This window comes from Notolepis coatsorum (genome assembly GCF_963971535.1).
Source record: "Notolepis coatsorum genome assembly, chromosome: 11".
NCBI classification, from domain to species: domain Eukaryota; kingdom Metazoa; phylum Chordata; class Actinopteri; order Aulopiformes; family Paralepididae; genus Notolepis; species Notolepis coatsorum.
Window position 1 is genome coordinate 98,478,375 of NC_140175.1, and position 24,083 is coordinate 98,502,457.

The 24,083-nt window shown below is 43.8% G+C and overlaps 1 protein-coding gene and 1 long non-coding RNA gene across 2 annotated transcripts in view; one reads left to right on the forward strand and one right to left on the reverse strand.

The window, feature by feature from the left end:
• The window catches only part of LOC311237210 (cytoplasmic dynein 1 heavy chain 1), a gene marked incomplete at its 3' end in the record, with an annotated part of 34,377 nt that extends 21,460 nt beyond the window's left edge, over positions 1-12,917 (forward strand). Inside the window, exons 7-9 of the mRNA XM_084325019.1 lie at positions 11,803-11,838; positions 11,894-12,100; positions 12,818-12,917. Coding sequence (XP_084181145.1) covers positions 11,803-11,838; positions 11,894-12,100; positions 12,818-12,917 — 343 coding nt within the window. The remainder of the gene's footprint in view (positions 1-11,802; positions 11,839-11,893; positions 12,101-12,817) is intronic.
• Positions 12,918-16,618: 3,701 nt separating this feature from the next.
• On the reverse strand, positions 16,619-19,155 carry LOC311236636. The gene is made up of 3 exons (XR_014620231.1): positions 19,080-19,155; positions 18,347-18,574; positions 16,619-16,756 (listed from the first exon to the last, which is right to left on the reverse strand). It is a non-coding gene; the product is annotated as an uncharacterized lncRNA (long non-coding RNA).
• Between the last annotated feature and the right edge of the window lie 4,928 nt (positions 19,156-24,083).

Genomic DNA, 24,083 nt, shown 5'->3' on the forward strand with positions numbered 1-24,083 from the left:
TATATACCTACTTATACACCTGCATATAACCCTCTATATACCGACTTATACACCTGCATATAACCCTCTATATACCTACTTATACACCTGCATATAACTCTCTATATACCTACTTATACACCTGTATATAACCCTCTATATACCTACTTATACACCTGCATATAACCCTCTATATACCTACTTATACACCTGCATATAACCCTCTATATACCTATTTATACACCTGTATATACACTCTATATACCTACTTATACACCTGCATATAACCCTCTATATACCTACTTATACACCTGTATATAACCCTCTATATACCTACTTATACACCTGCATATAACCCTCTATATACCTACTTATACACCTGCATATAACCCTCTATATTTACCGGTACCTACTTATACACCTGTATATAACACTCTATATACCTACTTATACACCTGTATATAACACTCTATATACCTACTTATACACCTGCATATAACCTCTATATACCTACTTATACACCTGCATATAACCCCTCTATATACCTACTTATACACCTGTATATAACCCTCTATATACCTACTTATACACCTGCATCTAACCTCTATATACTTACTTATACACCTGCATATAACTCTCTATATACCTACTTATACACCTGCATATAACCCCTCTATATACCTACTTATACACCTGTATATAACCCTCTATATACCTACTTATACACCTGCATATAACCCTCTATATACCTACTTATACACCTGCATATAACCCTCTATATACCTACTTATATGTGTTAAAAACAAGATGGACAAGTACACGGGGATAAAAATAGCTAAAATAGGACTAGAAGGAGCTAAAAAAGTGGTGAAAAAGAAACGAGTCCAATCACGAATGTGTTGTTAAATAATTAAATTAATTTGTTACAGTCCACAACCCAGCTCCTCCAGTCCACAGCAGTTGGCCCGTCCTGGCCCTGCCTGGTTGTGGAGCCACCGGCACAAAGGACTGCCCAAAGCGCTTTGTGTTATGTCGGGGGGGGTGAGTCTGTGGCTAAACGTGGACCGCATTGCGGTCAGCTCATCATAGAGGGGGTGGCAGGGGTTCTCAAGGATAGCATGCAGCTTCCTCCTCTTCCTCCCCTCTGCCACCACCTCCAGACTGTCCAGGTCCGCTCCCACCACAGAGCTTGCTTTTTTTTTACCAGTTTGTTTATTTTGTCTGTGTTGGTGTTGCCCCCCCAGCATACCACAGCGAAAAAGAGGGCACCCGCCTCTACAGACTGGTAGAACATCTGAAAGACCTAAGCCCTCTCAGGAAGAACAGTCTGCTCTGTCCCTTCCTGTAGAGGGCCTTGTGTTGTCCGTCCAGTCCAGTTTGTTGTTCATGAGAACACCCAGGAATTTGTAGTTCTCCACCCTTTCCACCTCCACCCCCTGGATGATGATGGGAGTTGGGGGCTTCCTCTTGCTCCGCCGATGGTCCACCACCATCTCCTTCATCTTGCTGATGTTGAGCTGTAGGTGGTTTTCCTTGCTCCACTCTGTGAAGCTCTCCACCACAGCTCTGTACTCCTCCTCGTTGTCGTTGGTGATGTATCCAACGATTGAGGAGTCATCAGAAAACTTTTGGAGATGGCAGTTCTCGGAGCTGAAGCGGAAGTCTGAGGTGTACAGTAGAGGCTGACATGTGAGTGGATTTTGACTCCCGCTCCTTCTCACTCCCACAGAAATAATCCCATCCCATCCCAATCCCAAGTGAGAGTTTCGAAAAAATCGCACTCCCTCCCACTCCCACAGACTACTGATCCCAATCCCGTCCCAATCCAGAGTCAAACTTTTATAGAATCCCACTGCCGTTTACCAATCCTGCTCCGTTTTTCTTCCTCAGTATAAAATATGCAGTTCATGGGTCACATCATGTCTGTAGGGCTGTATGTTAACTTTTTTTGCACATAGCACTGGTGCTACAGAGGTTGATAGTTTTGTAGCACAGGCCAAAATCTTGTAGCACAAGTATAAAACGTGTTATATTTGTAACGGTCACAAATGTGCCTATTGTTTTGTGTTATTTAGTTGCAGTGCCATGTTTGGCTGTCATTTTCATGCTGACAAGTTGACGTCACACAGCCAGACACGTTACGTGTAAGGAATTATGGGATTTGGTGTTGGATGTATGGACTCTACTAGGGGTGGGAATCACCAGTTTCATCACGATACAATACGATATCGATTATTTGGACAACGATACGATATTTGCTAATATCACAAAGTCTGCCACGATACGATGCAGGTGCTTGCAATCGATATGAGACGATATCATAAGCCCATTCAACACGATCAGTAACATTTAGATCAACTCAAAAAAGGTAACGAAAATATAATTTGAAATAAATAAATTTAGCTCTTCCAGACATTTAAATGAAAAACAATCTATTGTTTTAATACAAATAGACCTGTTCACTGTAAAGTGCCACGTTTTGATATATTGAGCTTTAAACTTGAAATAACTTTTTGGAACTCACAACACACAACCTAAAACCCCTTCCTACCTCCCTCTCCCAAACAGTTCCTATTTTTTTTTTATGTTGCATGATCATGTATACATTTATTATGTATTGTATTTGTTATGTTTAAATATCAACATTATCTGGCCATCCTCAGTAAATACTATCCAACTCCTTTGACCTCACCTACTTAAAATCATTGACGTAGAGAGAGGGACAGAGAGAGGCTGAGGCTCCCCGCCCCCTCCCTTTCCTCACTGTCTTCTCTGCCTCTGACCCGGGTTAGCTTAGTTTAGTTACCGGTAGCAGCTAACTAGTTAGTTTTGGTGAGGATGCAAAGCATGTAAGATGCATTGGAAGCGTTGCAGGGAAAAACAGGGAGGGACTTATTTCCTGGTCGCAAAATGTGCACTCTAACATAACATAGCACGCTGTTGTTGTTGGGCTGGCGGAGCTGCGCTTGGGAGGAAATGCCACAGGATTTTCAAAATAAGAGTATCGATATGAACCGAACGTTGCTAGCTGCCAGAGCCATAGATATTATGGCTGGAGCTGCGCTTGGGCGGAAATGAGACTTGCCACAGGATTTTCAAAATAAGAGTATCGATATGAACCGAATGCCTATCGCACCGGTGCTAGTGCAGTAAATTCATTCATCGCACAGACCGATTTTTTTCATAGCACGCTGTACAGCCCTGATGTCTGCCTTAGTTAAATGTAAAACCACCAAACATTTACATTAGTGATGCACCGATGTATCACTCCCGTCCAAATCCTGTTGATTTTGTTGTCATAGTTCCCACTCCCTTCTGCTCCCGTTGACTTTTACTCCCGGTCCTGCCCAATCACGGGATTCAAAGTGAAATTGACTCCCATCCCGCGGGAATCCCGAAAAGATGTCATCCTCTAGTGTACAGGGTGAATAAAAAGGGTGCCAATCAATGTTCCCTCTAATTTTTTTTCTGTCCGAGCAAACACTCAAACCTCCTGAGCAGACATCAGCAACTACTGAGCAACATACATCACCTGCCGATTAACCGGTTAGTTGATAAGCGGCGGTTTGTAAAAAATCTGAGAATCTTAATTTCCCTCAATGTCTAACATAAAAATATATACATTTTGCTGATACACCGAGAAATAATACAAAAAGGCATATTATATTCCTTAATCAAATATTTATTTGACCATTGATTGACGATACAGAGCAAAGTCCTTACTTTGGCGGCGGCAGTGTGAGTCGTGTAACTATTTTATTAAGTGAATTATAATGCGACTTCAAGGGTGACCATATTGTGATTTTTTTTTTTAGAGGACACTGCCTTCAGCCTCAAGATACTTAATGATACTCAAAGTTTACTCAAAGATGCCTTATCATTATAATATATTTAAAGTATGCCTCCTCTGTATGGATATACAATTGTTTATATTATTTTATATAACAAAATAATATCTCTCTATAACCAAAGTTACTCAACATGCTGTATTATGCCTAAAGTAATCTATCTGACAAATCTCAAGAAAATAACTAAATCAACCTATGACAAAATAATATATATTTTCAAGTCTTACTGGACAAAATAAATAACAAGAAAAATATGAAGTAATGTTCTAAATAATACCTCTTCTGTATTAGAAAATCCAGCTTAAAAAATATATCTTTATCTTTTCAATGTAATGTAAATTATAAAACAGTAACCTCACAAAGATACTAATTTAAAAGTGCACTATGCAGTTTCAGATTTGTTGCAATTAGTGTACTAAACTAATTTATTACACACATAATCCTTAGAATGATTGTATCATAACAAGCATCTTATCAAACCAAAACATCATTTTGAGGCATCAAAATAGTTTTCAATTATTTTCTTTCTCTCTCTGTATAGCTGCATACTTTAATCAATTCGGTCAACTTTGCCATCAAACTCTCGCCTCGCCTTGTAATGTTTTTCTGTGTCCATGTGAGCTTTGAGATCGCCACCACTTTTATTAGACACAGAAACATATGGTCAAGCTTTGCATGCGTTGCACTCCGCTTCCAATTAGTCTTGACCGGGACGATAAATTGGGAATTTTCTCTGCAGTTAATCTGTAATGTACATTTTCGCATTGGCATTGTGAGGAGCCAGCGATGCTGGTCAGATCTGTGCTTCCTGCTCTGTTGTGTGTGTCTGTGTGAGCGTGCAGTAGCGCCGCCCACAAAGCACTGAAAGCGAGGCTTCTCTTGGTAACGTCACACGCAACAGGTTACCGTAGTATTCGGTGCAACGCGCCAGTCAATTTAACTACATGCATATTTTACACAAACGTTTCTGTGCGCGACAGATTTCAGATGTGCGTGGGAGCGTTTTGCCATGTTTGTGTACGGGCGCACCTTAGGGGGAACATTGGTGCCAATACAGTTCCCTGGGGGGCTCCAGTGTTGCAGATCAGCACGTCGGAGTGGCACCCCTGCAGTTTGACAGACTGTGGTCTGCCAGTGAGGTAGTTGAAGATCCAGGCCACCAAGTCGTCCTCCACCCCCATCACTGACAGCTTCTCAGCTAGTAGTGGAGGCTGAATAGTGTTGACGGCACTAGAAAAGTCAAAGAATGTTACCCTCACTGAGCTGCCCGGCTTCTCCAGATGTAGATGGGCCTTGTGGACCATGTAGATTATGGCATCCTCCACACCGATGTTCTGCTGATATGCAAACTGCAGGGGGTCCGTAAAGTCTCTCACCTGTGGCTTTAGGTGCTCCAGAACCAGCCTCTCAAAGACCTTCATGACCTGTGCCGTCAGAGCAACCGGCCTGTAGTCATTGAGAGTGGTGGGGCGTCCCTTCTTGGGCACAGGGACGATGAGGGATGTTTTCCACAGCCGGGGGAACCTTCTTCAGTCTCAGCGAGAGGTTGAAGAGGTGTTGGAATGTGTCCGCCAGCTCCTCAGCTCCTGTGTTCTCTCCTCTCCAGGCCCCCACAGAGCGCGCTCGTCTCTACTTCCTGCTCGCCTGGCTTCACGCCGTGGTCCAGGAGCGCCTGCGCTACGCCCCGCCGGGCTGGTCCAAGAAGTACGAGTTTGGAGAGTCTGACCTGCGCTCGGCCTGCGACACCATCGACACCTGGCTGGACGACACGGCCAAGGTCAGAGGTTGCCTCGCAGTGAACCAGACATAGAAGAGGATAGACTGTATTTTCGTCATACTGGCATACGACAAGATTAGGGACTCAAACTAAAGCTGCTGGTGATGGAAGATAAGCATACAGTCACAATACTGTACAGTGTTTCCCCTGAAAGAAGATTCAACAGCTGTGCTGCGCGCACGTGCCGCCGGAATCCATATTAGCGCACGCTGCCGGAGAAATAACTTAAAAACTGCCTTAGAATTGTTGGAGATTTAGTTGGGTCAAGAACCAACATTCTGTGACCATTCTCTGGCTAAGATGTTTTGATGATTGATTTGACTTCTATGGACCTTTTATAAAATATTTAGCCCCTGTGTCCCTCCGAAAAATCCCGGCATTTTTTGTCAGGTGGCCAAATCCAAAATACCTGCTGACGCCATCTTGAAAAATTAACTTTTGATCCAGAGCACCTAGAATCATGTATGAATACACTTTTTTGTGTAAGTCAACCATGACGATTCCAATTCTGACATCAGTTTGACTCTATGACATCAATTTGTCCCAGAAATCCAAGATGGCCACCATATAGTAGAGCGAAAATGTAACTTTTAATGTCAAAACCAATTTTACCATGGTAGGCCTACTGCTGTACTTTAAACAAACTACCTTCATAAGGATCTCAGCAAAATAATTGATGAATGTACAGTATGATAAGATAACTAATTATACTTCAAAATACGCTCTCTTAAATAGCTGTAACTTGAACAGATTAACAATGAAGCCACTTTTTTTCTTTTTTTTTTTACTTTTTTTTTTTTAACTTTATAGCATTTTCAGCTTTTTCTGGCCACGCAGGACCGATAGAGGGAGAGAGGGAGAACGGGAGGAGAGGTAGGGAAGACATGCAGCAAATGGTCGCGCGGGACTGGGAAACGAACCCGGGACGACCGCTTCGCGACACTATGTGGTGTGCTACTGGAGCGCCCCAACAATGAAACCACTTTAAACATGTCATGATCAGTCCGAATCAGAGCATTCTGCCTCACTAGATTCTGAATCATCAGATTCCAATGAATCACCCCTCCTCCTCCATACATCATCATCTCCCTTCTCATCATCATCATCCTCCTCACTCTCCTCTTCCTCACTTTCTTCAGCTGGCCCTGGTGCAGGTAGATGTGATGGGAGAGCAGGTCGTGTGTGGCGGACAGGGCGACAGCGACCACCCACCAGCTCCCAACCATGTCTGAGTGGCGAAGGGTGTCGCTTCAGGGAGGGGTGGCGCACTAGATATGCCAAGTAGTTGGCACGGAGGCAGTGTTGGCATAGGCTATCTGCATCTGGAGGGAGATGGATGAATGATTTGTTCTTCATTCTCTTCCACTTTGTGGCACGGGCCTCAGCCATGGTGCTACTCTTCTTGTCGCCATAAATAACATGTCGTGTGAACTCGAACAGCTCCTCTAGCACCTCCTCCTCAAGGTCAAGGCTATCTCCACACCGCGAGAGCAGCCGTCGTGCCATAGGGCTCTTTGCCACCTTGTCATACACCGACGACTTACCCTTGTCATAGAAGCCTGAATTGGCATCACAGCCTGTAATGCAGTGTAGCTGCACAATACAATCTGCCATCTCCTCAGTAACCAGGCCACGGCAGAAGACCGTGTTCTGCTTTCTCTTGATGCAGAGCATACCGGGCAGCTGTTGAGAGATGACCGCTGCCATGACATAGGCATCGGTGTCGGCTGCATCAATGACCACAGGGCCACTGTAGCCTGACTCACGTAGAACTGTGTAAGCAGAGAAGAGGATGGTGTCAGCCTCAGACTGGTCAAAGCTGTAGTTCTGCATTGGTTGCTGGGTTGACAAGTTGGTGCAGTGGGAGCCAACAGAGTAGACGATCTCTGTATCTACACCCTGTGCAACAAGGTCAGTCAGATAGCTGCATATTACTTTTTGTAGCCGCTCCTTGTTGCTGACGCTACACAGCAGTGTTTTGAACTCTCTGGCAGAGGGGAAGGGGTCGCCCAGCTTAATGTAGGTGTTGGGGACATGTACCTTACCTTGTACCCACAGATCTCGCTCATCATCTTTAGTTGAGTATGCTGCGTCGTACGGGTCATTTACACAGAAAATACGGTCAGCATCACCATGGCAGGCAAGGATGATGGATGATACCTTGTGGACATAGTCCAACCACTTGTATGGGGTGTCATCTTGTGTCTGCCGATCTTCTGCTGATGGGGTTGCCATCCTCCAGATCATGCCCATGTCGACAAGAGCGGTGTAGGGTTCTTGCAGATCTACAGATTGGAGAGAGAGCTTCTGAATGAGCTTGCTCTTCTGTGTCTTCCTATATGTGCCATTGGAGTTGAATAAGGCCACACATTCCTCGACAACACGATGTTCCAGCAACTCTGAGAGATTCACAAGTTGACTGACCTCAACCAGGTCGATCACTGCCTTGAGAGCACTCCGCTCCATCTCAGCAGCTCTTGCTTTGAGTTCCTCCCCGGGCTTCTCCATGCAGGGCTGCTTGGCAAATGTCAAGCGTTTGCTCAGAGGGACAGGTGCATGGAGGGAGGTTTTCTTACTGAACACTCGGTCTTGCAAGAAGCTGGTCAACTTCTCCTCTCCCACAGCATAGGCTGAGTTGAAGTCCGCGATGAGTTCATCAGAGGCAGGCATGGCTGACTGTAGGGTGCGGAGGGTGGGTGAGGCTGGATCAAATGGGAAGGAATCAAACTCGTGCATGCATGCGACCAGGTCCTGCACGCGCTGCTCATCTTCTCTCATCCTTTTCGGACCACATTCTATGTGCTTCCTCTTGGCTTTTTTGTGTGTGGCCAGGGCATTGTGAGCCACCCGGATCTTGGCCAAATTGTTCACATTTCTGGAGTGCACCAGCAGCTGCTTCTCATTCTGGAGGATGGAGAGCCAGCCAGACTTCATTTTGCTGCCCTTGTTCATTGTACACCCGATCCACATGTCCCCGGCCATGTTGGAGTAGGGGTTGCCTGTGATGGACTGAGTGAAGTCAGTACGAAGGAAGGCAACCTGATCAGCAGGGAGAGCTGTCAGCATTGCCCAGAAGTCAGGCAGCCACCTTCCATACCTATTGTTGTCGTACACTACCATCCATGGCAGCATGGCACGCAGAGAGCTGACATACTCATCCAAGTTGCAGATATGTACTGCATGCACATTCTGCATGAGTGCATCTGTCATAGACAGGAAGTCCCTCCAGTAGTCCGCCATGTCACTGGCCTCCACCTGGGTGAATAAATTGGTGATGAGGCTCTCGAGGTCAGTATCATCCTCCAGTGCCGCATGTGCAGCTGCACGGAGTTCTTGGGAGAGACTCATATCTCTCAGAATCTCAAGGTTCTCCCTTGTCTCATCAGCCAGGTTGGGCATGAGCCTCCCCTTTACCAGCTGACTCATGAGTGCCTCATAGATGAGCCTCAAGCAACGCAGCCCCCTCTTGTAATGCTTGCCTTTCAGTGCACGGTCGACGGAGCCCTCTGCAATAGCTCCTCCTGCCACAAGTACATCTCCTAGCTCACTCCCCTTGTAGCGCTTGTAGATAGCGCTCATCATCACACACTGTGTATGGAAGGGACCAAGAAAGGGTACAATGTCATGGTACTTGTTTGGGTTCTCGGCGTTGAGCAGAGTGATGAGGACGTACACAGGATGATCTCCCACTAAGAAGGCGAAGGGCATGTGCTTAGTTGCGATGATGGTAGACAGCTTCTCCATGATGTCATTCACAACTGACTTGTTGGGCAGTTTATTGTAAGATGTATGAAAATAAGCCTTGCTCTTCCTCTGCTCCATATTCAAGCCAGCGTGAAACCCATTGTATGAAGGGATAGTGCACGCATGCACACACGTACGCACACACACACATGTGCACACGCACGTATGCGCACACACACACACACACTTGCAGTCTATTGAAGAGGAAGGCCTGGATGAGCGAGGTCAACAGGAGTTCTTCATGTCAAGGAATGGCGAGATGGCGTGGTCCAAGATACCTTTTGAAACAGAAGGCTGAGCACAAGCTCAGAACATCATCAAAATAACTCCTGAAAGAAACAGCTTTCGAACACAACACAAGGGTTAACAAACCCCAAACACAGGGCTACAATGACTATATTAGCTAACTAGTTGTTGTTGCTAGCTAGCTAGCTATTGGGAAAGTTGTTAGTCTGAAGCCCTGCCCAAACACCAAATCTTACTTTCCCATTCAAAAGTAAAATTTTCGCTCTGCTGTCTCTTTCTACATTTTTGCTCTACTGGATGGTGGCCATCTTGGATTTCTGGGTTAAATTGATGTCATAGAGTCAAACTAATGTCAGAATTGGAATCGTCATGGTTGACTTACACAAAAAAGTGTATTCATACATGATTCTAGGTGCTCTGGATCAAAAGTAAATTTTTCAAGATGGCGTCAGCAGATATTTTCGATTTGGCCATCTGACAAAAAATTCCGGGATTTTTCGGAGGGACACGGGGGCTAAATATTTTATAAAAGGTCCATAGAAGTCAAATCAATCATCAAAACATCTTAGCCAGAGAATGGTCACAGAATGTTGGTTCTTGACCCAACTAATTGTTCATGTTCATGGAGTCGTGTGCGTGTGAATTAGCTAGGATGTTTTTGGTGTGTCCGCTGACACTAGAAGTGTTCTGGAGGCCCAGGTAGCTGCATATTTGTACACTGCAAAAAAATGAAATTTTATCAAGTGAAAATATCTTATATTTGGTACAATAAGTCCAATATTGAGTAGAATTATCTTATTCCACTGGCGGATCATTTTGCTTATTTCTTTCTTGATTTTTGGTCAATTTAATCTTGTTTTAAGAAAAGGTTAATCTTGTTTTCTTAAAACAAGATTACATTGGGGCGGGGGGGGGGGGGGGGGGAATTATCAAAATGATCTGCCAGTGGGATAAGAGAATTCAAGATAATTCTACTCAATATTGTACCAAATACAAGATATTTTCACTTGATAAGATCACATGTTTTTGCAGTGTAGTTGTAATCAGGGTAGATGTCCAGATTAATGACATCATGCCTCACCACTTAAGAACATGTACACTACAGGGCGGCTGGGTGGCGCAGCGGACATTGTGCTCGTCACCAACACAAGAGACTCCGGTCTCGAATCCGGGTGTCAGCGTTGCCTCCGGCTTGGTCCGGCCATCATACTAACTCGATTGGCAGAGTCAGCGGGGAGGGAAGTCGATGGGTGGTAATCTGGTGTTGTGGACAGCGACTCCTACATTTCGGTTGGGGACACCTGCACAGCAAAAGACAGGAAATGGCGGGGGTAGTGTGAGCCTCCCGCACGTTACTCCTCGCCAATGAGAGTCCGAGCTGGCAGGTGAAAAGATCCAACAGGCTGCCTCCACATGTATCGGAGGGGACATGTGAGGGGCTTCTATCCTCCCTACAACCGAAGTGTGGTACTGACCCTACCTGCTAGGGCCGGGGCGATAAAACGATAACGATAATTATCGCGATATATTTTAATAATCGATATCGATTGATAATAAAAAAAAATATCAATACAATTATTATTCTTTTTTTCTTTTTGTGTGACCTGCAACTGGGCAGTTTTAAAACCAGAGACAGGGGACAGACTTGTCTTTCTTGCCTGCAACTTAAAGTAATGGATTTGCTTGTCCAAATGACAATACTGACCAAATTGAGATATATATTTCTCTTGTCCATTTATTTTGTTTGCTTTCTAATTTAAAATACAGTTTGAAACCGTCTATACACAGTAGGCTATGTGAGCTAGCAGAACTAGACTCCAGTCACGAGTCACGGTGCACATGTGCGGTGGCTTGTCCACCAAAAAAGCACCAAAGGATAGAAAAGAAACGAGCAGAGCCAGAACTGTTCAACTCCCCTGGAGCCACAGCCAGCAGAGAAGCCGGTTTACTTTCGCTTTCAAACCAGCTGCAGCCTGAGAACTGGAGTGTGAGGGGATGTAACACTAAAGATGACAACGACAAAGAATTGCTGCAAAATAAACATACATCTGTTGTTTAAAAAAAATACTTATAACAATATCGATAATTATAGATATCGAGTGATATGATATCGTTATCCCTATCGTGATATCATTTTTGGCCATATCGCCCAGCCCTACTACCTGCCCCAGTGTGGTACTGACATTCTTCACACCTTCTCCCTTGCAGGGCCGTCAGAACACCTCCCCAGACAAGATCCCCTGGGCGGGGCCCTGAAGACCCTGATGGCTCAGTCCATCTACGGCGGCCGCTTCCACAGTGAGTTCAAGCTGGCCCTCGAGGTGGACGGACACAAGGACACCAAGCTGGCCCTCGAGGTGGACGGACACAAGGACACCAAGCTGGCCCTCGAGGTGGACGGACACAAGGACACCAAGCTGGCCCTCGAGGTGGACGGACACAAGGACACCAAGCTGGCCCTCGAGGTGGACGGACACAAGGACACCAAGCTGCCTGATGGGATCCGGTCAGTGGCTGCTAACCTGCCTCAGAGTTATTACACACGGGGCAACTTCGTGGACATTGGGTGGTGATGGGGCAACATTTCCCCCTGAGTTGCTAATCAAAAGAATAGGGCTGTCAGTTTATCGCGTTAATTAGATTAATTAATTACACAGCAAATGATCGCGTTATGAAAAATTAACTCAACATTTATTTTAAAAGAAAAACATTTTATTTTTATTTTTTATCTCATTCATTCCATATGGCATATAGAATAGAATACACATTTACATTTTTTTTTTAATATATATATGGTCTATTTGCATGTTCCCAGTGTCAGAAATACTGTGTCTGTTACTAGGCTTGAGTAAATTGTAATGAACCAAATGAAAATATAAATTTTTTTTTTATCTTTGACTGTGAATAACACCATGCTCAAATTGACCAGACCTGAAAAATCTAAGCAAATTAATAAATGGAAGATGATTAAACAGAAGGTTTTGTAGATGCAGTACTGAATTCTGCCATCCGGACACATGCAATTTGAAATATGATTATAGAATATCAGGCCTAAAATGGTTATGCGATTAAAATGCGATTAATTAGATTAATTCATTACAAATCCTGTAATTAATTCGAATAATTTTTTTAATCGCCTGACGGCACTACAAAAGAACAATGTTTTTCTGCTATTTTTTTTTCTTGAAGCGGTAACATTTGTTTGTGATCTTCTGTCTTCCAGACGTGAGGAGTTCGTCCACTGGTGGAGCTGCTGCTGCCGACACACAGACGTGAGGAGTTCATCCACTGGTGGAGCTGCTGCTGCCGACACACAGACGTGAGGAGTTCGTCCACTGGTGGAGCTGCTGCTGCCGACACACAGACGTGAGGAGTTCATCCACTGGTGGAGCTGCTGCTGCCGACACACAGACGTGAGGAGTTCATCCACTGGTGGAGCTGCTGCTGCCGACACAGACGTGAGGAGTTCATCCACTGGTGGAGCTGCTGCCGACACACAGACGTGAGGAGTTCATCCACTGGTGGAGCTGCTGCCGACACACAGATGTGAGGAGTTCATCCACTGGTGGAGCTGCTGCCGACACACAGACGTGAGGAGTTCATCCACTGGTGGAGCTGCTGCTGCCGACACACAGACGTGAGGAGTTCATCCACTGGTGGAGCTGCTGCCGACACACAGACGTGAGGAGTTCATCCACTGGTGGAGCTGCTGCTGCCGACACACAGACTTGAGGAGTTCATCCACTGGTGGAGCTGCTGCTGCCGACACACAGACGTGAGGAGTTCATCCACTGGTGGAGCTGCTGCCGACACACAGACGTGCTCTCTGGGATTCTGTTGTCACGTGACCACAAAGCTTCCTCGTCAGTCATGTGACCTTCTGTGGTTCTCTGTTCTGTCCTCATGGGTTCTTCCGTAGATTTGAAAGATGGGACATTCCATATTCGTTGATCTGTGTGTGTGTGTGTGTGGTAGGCCTAGACATTTTCAATTCATCGTCTTGTTTACATCAGGGTCATACACTGATACAGGTAGACAGATAGACAGTACTGCTACATCTAGACATTTATGACATACCAGATTTGCATGTTGCATGATTTGCATGTTTACTTGTTTTATTGCACAATGTCGTTCTATTGGATTCTATTATATGTTATTACTATTGTATTATGCACATCGTTGCGGGCAAGACCACCCGCATTTCATTGTAAACTTGTATGCAAATAAACAACTTGTGACAAATAAAACTCTTGACTTGACTTGGCCACCAGCCTCTCTCTCTTAAGGCATTAACTGGGTTAATTAATCTAAATGTTATATTGTAACTGTCTAGTTAGGCATTAACTGTTCATCTAAATGTTACATTGTAACTGTCTAAAGCATTAACTAATGGGTTAATAAGAAACTGTACATTGTAACGTTATAGAGTGTTCTCACGGCGCGTCATCAAACCGGAAGTCGGCCATCTTGGCGATAAACTTGGATGTAAACAACGCGTGAGTGCATCGAACTAGCAACTCTTCAAGTTCATTTTTGCTCAAAATGGTCAATTATTGCCGTGTTCTTGGCTGTACTAATAGGTCGGATAGGGAAAAGCATTTGGAGTTCTTCAGATTGCCAATTGTCATCACAAATCAAGGAGAAGAGGGCAAACAATTGTCTCAGGAAAGGAGACGTTTGTGGTTGGCCAAACTGAACCAGGATTTCCACGGCAAGACTCTTGTCAACATTCGAGTTTGTTCTGCGCATTTCTTGTCAGGTAACGTTATGTGAAATATATTCTTGGCTGAATATGATTTATCTCATTTCATAATCTACTACAGTAGTAGTGTAAGACTCAGTTTACGTTATGGTAACGTTACGTCAGGTAACGTTATGTGAAATATTAATTTATGATGAATTGAAAATGGGGGATCCTGATGTAAACAAGACGAAAGTCTTTCTCTGGTCTGCATCCCCTTAACAATTGTATGTATTGTACTGTACTGTACCCATTCTGCAATCTGTTAATAAACTTATCAATCAATAACACTAACAGCAACTATCATTTTACAGTGGAATAGTATGCAGGCTGGATATGATTCTTATCTCATTTCATAACCTACTACAGTGTAAGACTCTGTTTCTGTAAATGTTCCTAAAATGTAGCGTCTAAAGTGTGCTATATTTTTCATTATTGTATTCCAGGTAAAAAGTGTCACCTGTACAAGAAAGATGACCCAGATTGGGTGCCATCTGTAAATATGACCGGAAAGCAAGAGCCTTCTTCTCTGCAACCACCTAAAGAAACACGATACCAACGGCGTGTGAATCGTACCCAGCAGAAACTGAAGGTGGATGCTGCTCATGCCTTGCTTCTTATGGACATACCAGCTGCTGCTGATGATTCTGCTGCAAGTGATGTCGGTGATAATGTGTGCAGTATAGGTACTCAAACTGATATGACTGGTGATTTTATTTATTCTATGACCAATGAAGTTATAAATCTGAGAGCGGAAAACCTTCAGTTGCGTTCTGATGTGAAACAGTTGTCCTCTACCTATGACCAAAGTGCATTTGTGGGTAAAGATGAGAAGGTTTTATTTTTCACTGGTCTACCTACATTCCAGATTTTGTTAGCACTCTTTACATACCTTAGTCCCCACCTTCCTGTGAAGAAGTCGCTTAATCCATTCAAGATGCTGATGTTGACATTGATGCGACTAAGGCTTAATGTTTCTACAACCTTCCTGTGTTATGCATTCAATGTGTCAATATCCACTGCTTCTAGGGTATTTACTGATGTCATTGATGTCATGTATATTCGCATGAAACCACTTGTTATATGGCCAGAAAGAGAACATTTGCAAAAAACCATGCCAATGCAATTTAGAAAACATTTTGGGAAGAAATGTGTTGTTATTGTCGACTGCTTTGAGGTTTTTATAGATCGTCCATCTAACCTTATAGCCAGAGCGGAAACATGGTCTTCCTACAAGCACCATAATACAGTAAAATTTTTGATTGGTATTACACCACAGGGCACAGTCTCTTACATTTCAAATGCATGGGGGGGAAGAGTTAGCGATAAGTACATAGTTGAAAACTGTGGCTTTTTGGACAACATTGTTCCTGGTGATTTAGTTCTCGCTGACCGTGGCTTTGATATTCAGGACACTTTAGGTTGCATAATGGCTCAGGTCAAAATCCCAGCCTTTACTCAAGGGAAGTCGCAGTTAGCTCCAATTGACTTAGAAACCACAAGGAAAATAGCTCATGTTAGGATTCATGTTGAGCGTGTGATCGGTAGTGTACGCCAGAAATATTGTATTTTGGGGGGGACATTGCCAATTGATTTCTTGATGTGCAAGGATGACAGTTTTTGTACCATAGACAAGATTGGACTTGTGTGTTGTGCTCTGGTGAACCTTTGCCCATCAGTTGTTGATTTTAATTGAAGTGTCTTGTTGTGCTCTGGTGAACCTTTGCCCATCAGTTAAGAGTTAAAATAGTAAATTGTATAGTAGTGTACATAGGAACCAGATTATCAGGAACTTAGCATGTCTTTTTTAATCATGCATATCTTGTGTCTTACCTATTTTATTTTTTTATGCCTATATTTTTATTGTATTTTGCACAATCACAATGTTGAGTTGTTTTTTTGTGGTGGACATCTTCAGTTTTGCAGGATTTTGAGAAAGCATGGCACTTGAGACAAAACACACTATATCCTATATAATTGTATTTTAATTCCTCTTGTTTCTTTATATACATTGCGTACAGCTTGTTATATTACATTTTATTGTATTTTCTTGTGGCCATCTTGGTCGACCGGTCATTTGTCAAGTAATTGGTCAAACGTTTCACACCGAAACGTCATGATATGATTTCAGGCTGCCAATAAATTTGGAAAAACCTGGAGTGCGTGCCTGGACATTGTTTACCTATTTTTACGTGTGGTACAATACACCATTCCCATCAGAACACTTGAATAACAGAAGAGACAGTTTTGTATGCAACGTTGTGTTTAATAACAATAACAAAACACCAATAAAAATTGCATAAATAGCAGCATTAACATCTCTCATTTACATAACATAACTATTATTATTTGATACACACAATTGTTACCCACTCAGAATATCCTCCTTCCAGAAAATCCTCCTTCCAATGTGCTGCTTGCCTGCATGGTTAAATAAAAAAAATATATATATAAAAATCACAGCATGGGTATAAGTGTGCAAATCAGCTTCAGAATAGAAATCAAAATAGCACTTATTAGGAGTTGTTTGTAATTAGGCTGTACATTGGATATAAATGAAGACGTCAATACAAATTTATGAAGCTACACAACTGTTTACTGAACATAGCATAACCTAGGATTTTTTACAAGGTTTCTTGACCCTTCTTGACAGAAACTGAGGGAGCCTACGGCAGGTGGGACAATACCATTTTCCTTTTGGCACAACCTCAACATTAACACATGAATAGTGAAACCACTGAATATGACATTTTGTATTGTCACACAAAATCATGTGACCAAACTCAACCTGGCCACAGTAACACCAGGTTTCTTCTTGCCCGCTGGCACTTGCTGCAGTATCTGAACCAGCATGGACAGATGCACCAGGCTGTAGGGATACATCTGAACCATCTGAACCAGCAGGGACAGATGCACCAGGCTGTAGGGATACATTAGCCATGGTAGACGAAAGCCTAGTGTAGAACTTGCCAACTAGCTCTGGCATAATGGCTGTGTCAAAAATGTGCTTGCTTTTCTGACATATCATGCCCCAGAATTCTTCATCAAATAAAATGTGCTCAACATGGAGATCTTTCTCTGTCCAAACAACAAAATAGGCAGATTCCAGTTTGCACACTCCAAGCTGTGTTTGCACCTGGTAGAAATACTGGTGGTTTCTATTTAGTGTCAGATTCCCTTCACCATCCTTCTCTAAGTAAAATAGATTAACACTATCTAACTTGTCACTTTTTACACAGAATGGACATTTAATTTCAATTACACTGACACCACAACAATCGCAAGAAACAAGGCCATCCGGGGAAGCACCCAAGAATGGCACACTTGGATTTATAAAAAAACCGGTGTCGTGCACCTTCACATTTTCATGAGATTTCTTATGTCCATCTGTAAACATGTCACGTGCAAATTTCTCATGAGTACATCCCCAGGTAGTGGATTTTGAGGTAAATTTGTATGATTCGGGATAGCATACACTTTTTATCAAGCTCTGGGCTGGTTGGTTTGGATCAGTGCAACATGCAGTTTTCATTTTGGATGCTGTAATCCGACCAGCACGAAATCGAAACCACAGTTTGGAAGAAGCTTGCTCCCTTGTAGCGGCCTCAACTGCATGTGCTTGCTCTTGGGATACAGAAATGTCAATACCATTACAAATGGACAATACATCAGTATAGTCCATGTGAACTGCATACTCGTTTCGTAATTCCGTTAACACCAGAGGAAAGTTTTCACCCATCGGCTTGGGAACAAAATCATTTGAATAAGGCTCAATCAGCGACAAAATAGCAGACTTAGAGCCAGTTGTGCTAAGAGCATTGAACAATGATGCTAATTCATCACTGGTTGGATGTTGGGTTTTGTTTACTTTAAGAGCAGAACAACTAGCACTTTCCTTTTGCTTCTCAAGTGACTGTAGTACATGACCAGCACAGTCACTTTTAGCCCTTATTTTACTTTGTATCTCTTTGCTGCAGTGAAGTCAATCTTTCTGCATTCCTTGTACTCCACCTTTGACATTGCAGTAGGCAACATCCAATACGCCTTTTCCTGCGTCACTGTCTTTGAGTCCCTCAACTTCACTGTTGCTTCAATGAGAAACAACAATGCTGCTACATGTGTGCAGGTCTCGCCCAGGCCAGCCATACATGTACAGTGGGCTCCAACAATCCTACCAGACTTTTCAGCCATTATCCAGGGCTCCAGGGTTTTTTCTCTTATTCGTTGGGAATGGAGTACCTGAATAAAAGACAACCAAATATAAGCTTGTAAATAAAAAGCGAGTTTGAATGAATGAATTTATTTAACAGATTGCAGAATGGGTACAATACAGTACGTGTTAAGGGGATGCAGACCAGAGAAAGACGTTTGTCTTGTTTACATCAGGGTCCCCCATTTTCAATTCATAGTGACATTTATGACATACACAACATACATGACATCATGACATTTATGGCATAGGGACATACATGACATACAGGTATATAGTACTGTTACATTTGTGACATATACGATATGCAAATATACAGTACAGTGTTACCCATAGATCCTAACAGAGATATGCAAATATACAGTAGCCTACTCATCAATTTACTTATTTATTAATAGGGTTTAATTGTTTATGACCGATCAGCATTTTGATCCAAAAATGTGTACTAGTAGACTATTAGAAAATAAAGTTAGGTATTACAATTTCCTAAATGTAAAGATCAGTTGATCTAGTAACGTTATGTGAACCACCTACCTTGGCTTTCACAAGACACATGTCATCGATAATCTGGTACTGTGCGTCTCTCACCCATCCACACACCATCTGGTTGTAGGCATCCAACCCTTTGTAAGATCTTCATTCGTGTATGGGCTTGGCGAAAATACTAGGTAGTTGACTATATCTGGATAGGCAACAGAAGGCAAAATTGTGGGGTCGCAACTCCAAGTCGACGGAGCTAGCTCGTAAGGATCTTTATCACCTATTCGTCTGAGTTTGTCACAATATCGCGCCCTTTCCTGCTGACCAAGTCCTTCTCTATATGTTCGAGCAGCTTCCAGCTTACTCTTTTTGGGTTTAGACATATCTTAAATATATAATTCATCGCGCAATTCATCCATTCATTCATTCGTTCATTCTATCACCTGTTGTTTACATTGCAGAGTAACGCCAAGATGGCGGCGCACCTGGCCACTGACGTCATTCGTGACGTCGGTGAAAACACTCTATAGGTTTATTCACATAACGTTATTTCACGCGACGCATTCAACTTGTTTACACTCCCCACTTACGCGAACTGTACCATGACGCTCAACCAATCAGAGAGGGGTCTGCAGAAATGGAGTTCAACCAATCAGAGAGGGGTCTGCAGAAATGCGAATACGAAATGTAGAGACGCACCTGAGTCATCCCACGTCACGCTCAGTCATCCTCACGTGATCGAATGTGATTGGACAACGGGCACTTAGGGGCGTGGCTTTGTGATCATCTCAGCTGATATAAAAGTGGGAGATATTTTCTCAACGGCATTCAGAACTGGAAACAGAACTGGATACACAACTGCGAACAGAACTGCGAACAGAACTGCGAACAGAACTGGATACAGAACTGGATATAACTGACAACCTGCTTTTATCAACCAAGATGCCGTTCGACTGTAGTGAGGTGAGGTGAATTTTATTTATTATTTATTTTGTATTATTCAAATGGGAGCTAAATACTTTATAATTTAGGGCTGTCGCGGTATTTTTAACTATTTTAAACATGTTGGATAATGTTTAATGTTATAGATAGCTAATAACGAGCTAGCCTAAGAGCTAACGGCCAGTGGTGCGTTATTGAAATCATCTGGGGTGACACGCACCACGTGCACGCGCGCTCCCGGCGCGTGCGCGCGCTCCCGCGAATGCGCATTTAATGTCCCCTCGCTTGGGCACAGACTAAAGACAGTGCCTAATTGCCTCTACGAATGGAATGTAACACGTCTTCACAACAAGGTTAGGTGTGAATGTGTCTGAGAACGTATTTAACACACCTGACGACCGGAGCTATTGATATGCAAATAGCGAGTGAGGTTGCACACCGTGCTACCCCGTCCCATGAACAACGCACGGCTCTCGTATTATAATGACCCGCGAGGCGTGTTATTATTAGAGTTAATAATATTGTATATTGTTTACACTGCCTTTTTATTCTATTTTTACTTCTCCACTGTACTTTAATTATGTGACCTGTACCTCTATGTCTTCTACTACCTGTACCTCCCCTCCCCCCGGCCCTCCCCATGCTGCTGATTTTATATTATTTTATGAATACAACATTTAATGTTCGCTAACGTAGAGAAACGTCAGACGTAATTCGAGATACGTCAGACGTACTTCGAGATACTTCCGTACTTTCCGCCAATCAGCGCATAGCCCTGTCACAGGACTAATAGTCCTGTGGCAGGGCGGAAGTACCATTCTGGACCTCGAGGCTCCGAGTCTGCAGCTGGACCCTATTGGGCTGAGAGGTACTGTGGAGCCTCGCTCTGAAGGCTGCGCGCGGCTCGCTCCCGCGGGAGTTCCGCGCCTCGCCTCGTCAGACTTTCAGAGCAAATCGGACAACATTCTAACCGTCATGACTCATGCAACGCGCTTGGCGAGGCCGTAGTAAAACCTGCGCAGATCTGCGTCCGCCTATCCCATCTCGAACAAGCCTTTAAATTAAGCCTACTGACTGAAGCCCACGCGTGAGCCAGCGATAACCCTTTATTAGCACCAGCTGACCGATATGACGTCAGCTGTCAGCATAAGAGCGTTCAAGAGATGAATCGTTCACGACAGTTTAACACCCCCACTTGATCTTATTCTGACACAACCTTTTACACATTTGTTCCAGACCCCCGTCCGGAGCCAGGGCCGGCGGCACGTCCGGCGGCGTCTGGAGGGAACGCACCTCGGGCTGCATGAAGGGGACCAGGCAGAGGAGGTGAGGGAGGTGAGTAGGGAGGGAGTGCTGACCCACAGTGGAGAGAAGCCCCACCAGTGTGAAGAGTGTGGGAGGGGCTTCAGTAAGGTAAGTCACCTGAAGAAACACCGCCGGATCCACACAAGACTGATGCCCCCCCAGTGTAAACAGTGTGGGAGGGTCTTCAGTCAGGTAGGTCACCTGAAGGTCCACATGCTGACACACACAGGAGAGAAGTCCCACCAGTGTGAGGAGTGTGGGAGGAGCTTCAGTAAGTTATCTAACCTGAAGAAACACAGCCGGACCCATTTTCATATTAGGATCTAAGTATAAGTCTAAGTATAAGTATTATCATCTGAAATGATAAAAAAAAAAAAAAAAAAAATCTAACCCCGACTAACCTTAATGTCATGCACTTGTCCTAATAAACTAACCTACACTGTAACACGCAACACTTTGATGAACATTGTTACTCAGCTGATAGAGTTATACCCTTCTTGCTGTCTTGTCGCACAGAACTTGTAAGTCGCTTTGGATAAAAGAGTCAGCTAAATGACTAAATGTAAATGTATAAGGACCAGAGTATAGTCGGGTTTTCATCGTTGTTTCTTTTATTCGATATTTCCATTCATAAAGACATGCCGGCAGCCTGTGTTATCACTGGGGATGGGTCAGAGAAGAAACCTAGTGCCACCTAGTGCCCTTGAATTGAATTTTTTAACCCTTCTGCCTTGTTAGGTAACTGACAGATTTGGCACACCTCCGCCCCCCCCCCCCCCCCCCCCCCTTTTCTGTGATAATTCGTTTTCGACCCTCAAGAACATCGCCTTAGTATGCTTCATCGACGCAAGGCCAATTTAATTTAGTTGGCATTTGAGAAGGACTTAACAAAAAAGTTCAGGAATGAGTGGAGGGGCAGTGTTTTAAGAAGATTTCACTCTGTCCCCAAACGCCGCTTGCCGCTCTACTAATGATGGTGAGTAGCCTGTGGAGGAATTTTGTTTGCTTTTTTTATGCACCTTATTTTTGTTCAGTTTGTCAGTGAATTCAGAAGTGTTGAATAAATGGAGACTTTTCAAAGATATAGAATAGAATAGAATAGAAATGTATTATCCTGAGGGAAATTTGACACTGCAAATCACTCAACATTAAACATTTAGACAGAACAAGTCACGAATAAGAATAACAAAACAAATAGAGAATAGAATAAAATGAAATAGAATAAAAGATACAGTAAAAATATACTGAAGTCTACAGTAGGTGTAATATTGCACAGTGCTGTTTAAAAAGTAAGAGTCCAGGAAGATGGTAACTGTCACTCTGTGCTCAGTGATGCAGTGAGGCACAGTGATGCATTGTATAGTCTGATGGCTGTCGGAATGAAGGACTTCCTGTGCTGTTCAGTGCTGCATTTAGGTAGTGTGAGCCTATAACATGCTCCTCCTGTCAGCCAAGTCTGTATATAGGGTGGGAGGGGTTTTCCCTGATGGCCTGGAGCTTAGCAAGGCTCCTCCTCTCCGCCACCCTCGCTAGAGTCCAGCTCCACCCCAACCACGCTACTGGCCTTCTTGACCATCTTATCCAGCCTGTTTGTGTCCCCTGCTCTCAGTCCGCTGCCCCAGCAGGTCTGTTATATATATCTGTTCAGTCTGTTTTTGTATAAGTGAATGTTCTTAAGATAGAGAGAAATTAGATTTTTCAATTGCCTCTCTGCTGTTTAGTTCAGCACCGTGGGCAGCGCCAAGCAAGCCACAGCGCCGCTGTCCCAGCTGAAACGTATAAAAGGGAACCTGTGTTGAAAAACCATTGTGCCCCCCCGAGAACATTGTATGCCCCCCCACTAATTTGTTTCTGCAGCCTGGTCTGCTGTAGTGTCTGCTGTCTTCATAACCACACTGTGTGTCTAACTGTGTACTAGTGCTTGTTGTCTTCACTGTAGTGTCTGCTGTCTTCATAACCACACTGTGTGTCTGACTGTGTACTAGTGCTTGTTGTCTTCACTGTAGTGTCTGCGGTCTTCATAACCACACTGTGTGTCTGACTGTACTAGTGCTTGTTGTCTCCACTGTAGTGTCTGCTGTCTTCATAACCACTTCCCTACTCCCACTGCTTTGCAAGAGCTCTGTATAGTGGGTGGGAGGGGTTTTCCCTGATGGCCTGGAGCTTAGCAAGGCTCCTCCTCTCCGCCACCCTCGCTAGAGTCCAGCTCCACCCCAACCACGCTACTGGCCTTCCTGACCATCTTATCCAGCCTGTTTGTGTCCCCTGCTCTCAGTCCGCTGCCCCAGCAGGTCTGTTATATATATCTGTTCAGTCTGTTTTTGTATAAGTGAATGTTTTTAAGATAGAGAGAAATTAGATTTTTCAATTGCCCCTAGTCTTCATAACCACACTGTGTGTCCGACTGTGTACTAGTGCTAGTTGTCTTCACTGTAGTGTCTGCTGTCTTCATAACCACACTGTGTCTGACTGTGTACTAGTGCTTGTTGTCTTCACTGTAGTGTCTGCTGTCTTCATAACCACACTGTGTGTCTGACTGTGTACTAGTGCTTGTTGTCTTCACTGTAGTGTCTGCTGTCTTCATAACCACACTGTCTGACTGTGTACTAGTGCTTGTTGTCTTCACTGTAGTGTCTGCTGTCTTCATAACCACTTCCCTACTCCCACTGCTTTGCAAGAGCTCATAACCAAATGTCTTTGCATGTTTAGTTTTCATTTCAGGTATTGAAAATAAATCTATAGCCTTTTTCTCCCTTGTATTTAATTTCCCCTTGTAGCCATGGAAGTACAGGCCCACCCCCTGCTCCATCG